This window comes from Epinephelus moara, chromosome 18 (genome assembly GCF_006386435.1).
Source record: "Epinephelus moara isolate mb chromosome 18, YSFRI_EMoa_1.0, whole genome shotgun sequence".
Lineage (NCBI taxonomy): Eukaryota > Metazoa > Chordata > Actinopteri > Perciformes > Serranidae > Epinephelus > Epinephelus moara.
This window is the reverse complement of record NC_065523.1, coordinates 10190921-10199088: the sequence shown is the minus strand read 5'-3', so window position 1 is coordinate 10199088 and position 8168 is coordinate 10190921. Positions and strand designations below refer to the sequence as shown.

Here is an 8168-nt window from a genome sequence, read left to right as displayed (position 1 = left end):
TGTGACTTCAGGCAGCGAGACCGCTGCATCAGAGCAGAAGAGCACGTTTTAAAATACATTTATTTTATCAATTAGTTATTAACTTTTACTATTTTTAGCAACTTGCCCGATCAGGCAAGTGAGTTGTTAGTTTACATGCCCGACCGTGAGTTTTACTTGCCCCGGGCAATCAGGCAATCCTTATTGTTGAGCCCTGAAACATTTTGAAAAGGTTAGGTGCTTTATGAAATTGTATTGTTCTAGGTTATGTATCCTATTGGTAAATGTTGAAGTAGAACTGCACCACAGAGGATTTTATGGACATTAAACTGATATATCATAGTGTTAAAACAACATTTTACAGTTTCAGAGATGGGTATGGTCAACGATGACAACCATTACTGCACACAAGCCCCCATAAAAACACAAACTATCATGTTTATGCTTTGTGTTTTGTAATAATTAGGTAGTGAGCTTTGGTAGGTGGATTCTATCACCTTCTCAGCGAGCCAGGCTAGCTGTTCCACCTGTTTCCAGTCTGTATGCTTAGCTACGCTAACAGGATGTAGCTTCACCTTTCGTGTACAGATACAAGAGTGGTATCTGTCTTCAGATATGACTCAGCAAGGGAGCAAATAAGCGCATTTCACAGCATCACTTGCTCGACTGATCCATTCAACAGTTAACGAGATGTTTTCACTCAGGGTCGAAGTGTTGTACCAACAGATAAACAGACTGACATCATCACAGCTGTACTGCTTATTCAGCTTTAAACTAATCACTAGCATGTTTGAATGATTGACTAATAGGGTTGTGTAAACTCACTGATACAGACAGATCTGATCTATCTGCTGATTTTAATCAGTTTCAGGCAGTACCTTATTAGGCACAGTTCTTTATGATATGGATTAGAGTTGGCTTTAAGTTTGGCTTTATTTCATAAAAGAAAAACATGTTTATATTCCTCAAAATGTCCTCAAAAATTTAAAAAGATACCCAGCCACTGAGAAGACTGTGCATCCACACAAAACCCTGTAAATTATTTTACTTTTCAATTTCACAACGTTTAAACAAATATTGATAATTGAAGAGTCAGAGTTTTGTGTTTTTACAGAAGTATCTGGCCCTGTCCTTCTCCTCTAAGGCTTGCTGTCCGTCCATTGCGACAGGAAATAGCAGCATTGTTTATAGTGAGAAGCAGGAGGGGGGGTAAATCTAGACAGCAGGAGGAAGGAAGAGATAGCAGAGAGAGGGACAGAGAGCATATACACTCATGGGACTCATGGTCGGGTCAGGGGCTAACACACTTCATATTACCCTGGTGTGGTTGACACAGAGTGCATCAAAATCCATTATCATACCTCAGAAATACAACAGTAACACGTGTCATTTTTTCTTCATAAAGAAGTGAACCCACATGAATAATCTAAAAGGAGTTAATGAGCCGAAACAAAGAGTGCTTTCTAAACAGTCAAATGGTGGCACTAGCCATCTTGTTTAGTCTATTTTAAAACTGTTTATATGCAGAGGTGTGAACAGACTCTGGTACCTGTTTGCGGGCCTGGTTGAGGCCATGCAGGCGCTGCTGGAGTTCACTGCGGTAGTTCTGAGCCGCCTCAATGCTTTCTTTCGCCTCCTGCAGCAACAAGTCCACCTCCGCAAACATCCTCCCGCCTCCTGACACACGCAAACACACACACAAGAGAAGAAGAATATTTACAAAATATAACCAAAGATGCAGTGTGACCTGAAACCAGACACAAACAAACCCACATACTGTCTTTCATAGTGTATTAAATGGCTGCAGCAGAAAGTGTCAGTATTCAAGTCCTGATTAATCTATATTGATTTTAAGTTTACTGATAAAATTACTGTTGATTATTTATATCTTTTTAAACACAAATATCAACACACAAAATCAGCAAATTCTCTCTCTTCATTTATAATCACACATATCAACATGAAAAGTTTTAATTAGAACTCCTTTATGCCAAAGAAATAATATCAAAGAATACTGTTGCTGTTGAATTCTTTAAGGTCTGAGTAGTTACAGTATGTCAAAGTGATATTTCATGTTTTCTTTTTAATAAATGTGCAAAATATTCCAAAATCCAGGTTTTGCTTTGATAATATGAGGCAATGAGTGTGGAAAAAAAACAAATTAAAAACCATAAGGCTGCAATGTTACAAAATGCAAAAAAGTAACCTGCATCCTCCACCACAAAAACTACAAGATACAAGACTGCGTTAGAGCATTTTAATGGCAGAGGATGTGAGGCAACAAGAAAACCACTTCCTACAGCTACCAGCCAGCAATCAATGTACCAGTCATGTAACAACCCTACTTTACAACTGACTTGGCTTCACACCACTGCAGCATGAGATCAGACTGATACTGACCTTTAAATACAGTTTGGATAAGGACTGCTTAGTGTGTCCCACCTCTGAGACAACATAAACCTTTGTTGGTAAAATAAAACAAAAAATAGGTGTACAATTATGCACTAGGTGAGGTCCTGACGGTAACATAAAGTCAGTTCATTAAGCTCCTTCCTGTGACCTTAAGATCCATTATCTAAGATCACTAAAATAATGCTGCAGGTCTGCTACATTTGGTTGTTTTGGCTGTGTGTTAATGTTAAAGCCATTTAGTGTAGGCTGTACGGGAAAACTGATTGCACAGAACAAAGTAACGTCAACATGTAGAGTTCATCTAGTTTGAGAACAAAAGCTGTCACGTCATGGTGGTGGTGACACATGTTAATGTCACCACAGTCACAAACACATAAGGCTGCTTCTAAAAGAGATGTGGAACGTTTGCAACTGAACACCTACGGCAACATCACCCTTAGAAACACTTTTCTAACAGTATACAACAGAATTTATCAACGTTATAAAGCCAGACTATTTCTCATTGGTTCTGACTGATAAAATTTGTAAAAAAAAAAGCATCAGTTTGGGTTCAAGACTCAGAAACAATGGCATTAAGGCGCTGCAACATCCCATTGTTTAACAATGTTCTTTTGCTTCTAAAATAAGGTGTTGGAAGCAAACTTTCATTAAATCATAGCATAAAATATACAAATTCACTCACTGGCCATTTAATTAGGTACAATTGTTCAACCGTTCATTAACACAAATATCCACTTAACCAATCTCATGGCAGCAACTCAATGCATTTAGGCATGTGGACATAGTCAAGACAAATGCTGAAGTTCAAACGGAGCATCAGAATGGGTGATTTAAGTGACTTTAAACATGGTTGTTGGTGCCACATGGGCTGGTTTGAGTATTTCAGAAACTGCTGATCTACTGGGATTTCTAAGCAAAAAACATCTCTAGGGTTTACAGAGGATGGTCTGATAAAGAGAAAATATCCAGTGAGGGATAGTTCTCTGGGTGAAAATGCCTTGTTGATAGCAGAGGTCAGAGGAGAATGGCTAGACTGGCTCAAGCTGACAGAAATGCAACAGCCACTCAAATAACCACTCATTCCAACTGAGGTATGCAGAAGAGCATCTCTGATTGCACAATACTGAAACAGATGGGTCAGAGGACCACACAGGGTGCCACTCCTATCAGCTAAGAAAAGAAACCTGAGACCATTCAGATGGTTGGGTCAGAATTTGGCGTAAACTTCATGAAAGCATGGATCCATCCTGCCTTGTATCAACGGTTCAGGCTGGTGGTGGGGATATTTTCTTGGCACATTTTGGGCCCCTTAGTACCAACTGAGCATCGTTTAAACGCCACAGCCTACCAGCCTAGAGTGTTGTGCGGACCATGTCCATCCCTTTATGACCAAAGAGTACCCATCTTTTAATTGCTTCTCCTAGTAGGATGATGCACCATGTCAGAAAACCTCACATCATCTCAAACTAGTTTCAACAACATGACAATGACTTAACTGTACTCCAGTGGCCTCCACAGTCACCAGATCTCAATCCAATAGAGCACCTTTGGGATGTGGTGGAACAGGAGATTCACATCATGAATGTGCAGCCGACAAATCTGCAGCAACTGTGTGATGCTATCATGTCAATATGGACCAAAATCTCTGAGGAATGTTTCCAGCACCTTGTTGAATCTATGAAGTATTAAGGCAGTTTGGAGGGCAAAAGGTCAAACAGTTACTTGCAAGGTGTGCCTGATAAAGTGGCTGGTGAGTGTATATTACCAATACACTCAGCCTTTTTAAAGTTTATAGCATCACCATACCAAGAAACTCTTAGTTGAACATTATATTAAAAATGGAGGGCATCATGGAAATCTTTGCTCACACTGCAGACAGAATGAAACTGAAAATTAAGTTAATTTCCTTTGAGACTACCCTAAATGCCTTCCTGTCAAAGCAGCCTATTTTGGGTGTAAAGATCCTGATGCATTTTAATTTTTATATCCTCAGCGTCTGCTTTTATATAGGCAAAACGTGTAAGAGTTACTTTTTGGGGAAAGACCTTCCATTTTATACTCCTCTGCTAACTGTGAACTAAATACAGAGTAGGCCTAACCTACATCTATTCACACCAGTGACACCAAACTAATTCATCACTACGATTGTGCTGTAAATATAATAATAATAATGAAATATCTCATGAGAAAACAACACTCATGTCGATCTTCAGATGTTTAAGTCTTCAAGTGATAAAGATATAAAGTAACTTTCTTTTCTCTAGGTCCTCCTCAGAGCTGAAAGAAGTGACACAACCTGGCCCCTGGTTGCGGTCGGCCACGCTTCCTTTAAAGCATCTGAAGAGGAAGTCACTGAGAGGGCTCTTGCTTCTGCCACATACAGTACATACAGTATCATCATGTGGCCCAGGAGGGCATCTTACATCACACCACCGTTACTATAACATAGCATCTCAATGTTGAATCTATATTGAGTTCATACAAGCTCTGCATGACTTAAGAGCATAAAAAAATATTTGTAGGAAAAACAGTTCTTCATTTTAAATATATGAGAACTACACACTGGAAAATTATACATGTACAAACAGTTTGTTGTTATAAGACAGGGGGCATAAAGTGAGATTTATGGGATTTTTTGAAAGGAACATTTTGGAAAATCTGCTTGTTTGGGTCTCATCCAGATTATGACGTAGGACTGCAAATTAATTGATTAATTAATTGTTATATTCCAAACCCAAATAGGCGTGCTTTCTCTTTACATACCATGTTATAAAACCAGAACATGGCAAATTCTCATATTTGAGAAGCTGGAAGTATTTTGGGGGCATTTTTTTGCTTTTCAAATAAGCTAAACAATGTTAAATAATATGTTTATCAAAAAGTTGCTGGGATTTTTTCTCTCAGTCAACTAATCAATAAATCAACTAGTTGTTTCATATCTGTGTGTCAGAAAAAAATGGAGAAAGGTCCAGAAGGTTTTGCTAGCCTTTCAACAATGCCAAACATTTTTTTAAGGCCTACATCTTTTTAAAAGCCAGTCACCAATATATCCAAGAGTCAGCTGAATTAAGTTTAGGCAGCAGAGTTAAGATAGCTCTTTAATTAACAAATTTTGATTATAAATTATAAAAGTAGCCTAATTAATCACACAAAAAAGAAAGGAAAAGCCCAAAACCTTGCTTGTCTCAGCCCCTCAAATATGAACACTTTAAAGATTCCTCCAGTTTAAATAGTTGTAAGTGGAATATTATTGGGCTTTTAAAGGTTGGTCAGGAAAAAAGGATAAGGTACTCTGAAGACCTACCCTTGGGCTCTGAACATTTTTGAGCATTTTTCACTATTTTCTCACATTTTTAGACAAAACAGACTAACAGATTATCAATATTGAAAACAACCGTTCATTGAACCCCAAAGAAATCAACAGTAAACTAACATGAAGTTTTCCCCTTCACAGATGGAAAAAATATCATCCAAAATTAGGCCAACTAAGGGCTGCAACTAACCACGGTCAAAATGAAATGTCAAAAACCCCATTACTATTTCCCAGAGCCCAAAGTGTTATCCTCAACTGTCTACTTTTGTCAATAAACAATCCCAAACCCTAAGATATTTATGCAACTATCATATATGACAGGGAAAAGCAGAAAATCCTCACATTTTAGAGGCTAGAACTTAAGTGGGTGGCATTTTGGGCTAAAAAGTGATATTTTAAATTGTTGTTTAATTAAAGTTGCTGGATTGGCACAAAATATTTGGATTAAATCCCACACAAACTCACAACCAATAAACTGTCTCCAGTATGCATTTACACCCACATGAATGCAAATGTAATTATGCAGAATTATGCAGGCATGCACTGTTACTTTTTCTGACTTAAACATGCACACAGATATCTCTGAGTCATTTCTGTCTGTTAACAAACTGCCCAGAGCAGCAGCCTTTATTTAGCCCAGCCATTAACAGACAACCACAACATAGATTTTGTCTTTATCCTCTAAATAAGGGTGCTGGCCCTCTCTCTATCTCTTTAATCCTGTCATTTATAATCCTTGTCTCTCTCCAAAATCCACTGAAGACTCAATGTGAATGATGGGAATGCAGCCAAGCAAGCGTCAGACTGGTTTGTCTTATAACAGAAAATCTCTGTCTCTCACTCTCTTAATTATATATACAAACCTGTATTCTTTATGCTCGTATGCTTTGTACATAAACATGCAACCAGAGAGTTATTGGGAGTGTGCTTTCAGAGTATTTAGGTCAACCTGCATGGACTGATGTCCCACTGTCCTGCTTTCACAGGTCTGTCAGACTGTTTACAGTGTTAGAAATATGTGGTGACAAAACCAAGTCCTGCTTAGGGAAAAAAAGAAAAGCCATGTATCTGATATATTTCAGTCACAATCCAACACAAGAGGTAACAAACACTGACTGTTCAAACAAACTTGGAAAAAAGGTTTTGCTGTGTGCTTGTTTCTTGTGGTTCGTCATTTCATTTTTTAATATTCCTTTTAATATCCATGAGCATCCTGGCTGATATTGAGGCATTCATGTAGACACAAAAAGCATTCTCATGCTAATAGGCTGACAAACCAACTGAAAAACTCAAATTACACGTTGTTTTCATGTTGTTAAGCACTTGAATGCCTCATTGTGTTTTGACCCAATTTAAATTCTAATTTAATCTTACAATAAATGTCAAGTAGTTTATAGACGGTTCATGCAACTCATTCGAGCATGCTGCACATGCTCTGACTAACAGGAAAGTTATGAAAGGCACTCAAGTGCAAACCCACGTTATTATTATTAGAGCAGACCAGTGACGAGAAGAGACAACAGGAGACATTAGACATGTCTAAACTCGCTCACAACAACTTCCGTATTCTGTACGTTAGTTATTTTCATCAACTTAAACCTCCGCCCACCAGCATTGGGGCTGCACTAGCCTGCTTTGGCATTCCAAGAATATAAAAAGCATAAATACATAATTCACGCTGCATAATTTAATTTCTGATATTTCCATGTTGGAATGTCACGAGGAGGCGGGTCGGTGAATCTAGACCTGATAATCTTAATTGATCGGGCGTGTGGGCAGAACTACCCCCAAGCTCCATTAACAAATCTCGTATTTTTAAGTCGGCGCTGCTGTCAGCAAAGCCAGATACATCACAGTAATAGAAGTAAGAGTTTAGCTAAATGACTAATGTATGGAGGTCAATTCGGCGTAGAAGATGTTCACTCAGCAACAACTTCATCCGAGAAATGACAGCGTCAAATGATGGTTCACACTGCTCGTCACGATGTATTTTGGTGATGGAAGATGATGGCAATAACAGACGAACTAGCTTAAAAAGTTGTCTGTGTCAGCTGTAAATGGGACTGAATAGTGCTACTGTGGATATAAGTGAGTCAAAAATGCTAAGAGTTATGAAAGCCACTATTTATCAGTTAGCGAGACGACATGTAATGGAGTTTGTCTACTCTCACTAACGTTAACGTTACAAGACAGGCGGAGAGCTGTTGCTAGCTTACGGCCAAAAGACAATGAAACTCGAATCATGCTTGTGAGAGCAAACGGACAACAGCTACGTAAGAAAACAATGGCTCGTCAGTGAAATTAAAAGTTCACCTTCTAATATGGAGAAAATATTTCACAACTTACCTGTTTTAGTGCTTTCTGGTGGCCATTTACTCCCGAAAATTGTAAATCAGCTCGTAGCCGCCGCCACACCACTGCTAGATATGCCCAAGTTTTGCTCAAGTCCAAAAATGACACTTCC

General features: G+C 38.5%; 1 protein-coding gene across 1 annotated transcript in view; it reads right to left on the bottom strand.

Moving 5' to 3' along the window:
* crlf3 (cytokine receptor-like factor 3) overlaps window positions 1-8168 on the bottom strand; it is an 18936-nt gene extending 10768 nt beyond the window's left edge. Inside the window, exons 1-2 of the mRNA XM_050068396.1 lie at window positions 8051-8168; window positions 1529-1656 (exon numbers count right to left, since the gene is read on the bottom strand). Of these exons, the coding sequence (XP_049924353.1) occupies window positions 1529-1645 (117 nt within the window). The 5' untranslated portion in view covers window positions 1646-1656; window positions 8051-8168. The remainder of the gene's footprint in view (window positions 1-1528; window positions 1657-8050) is intronic.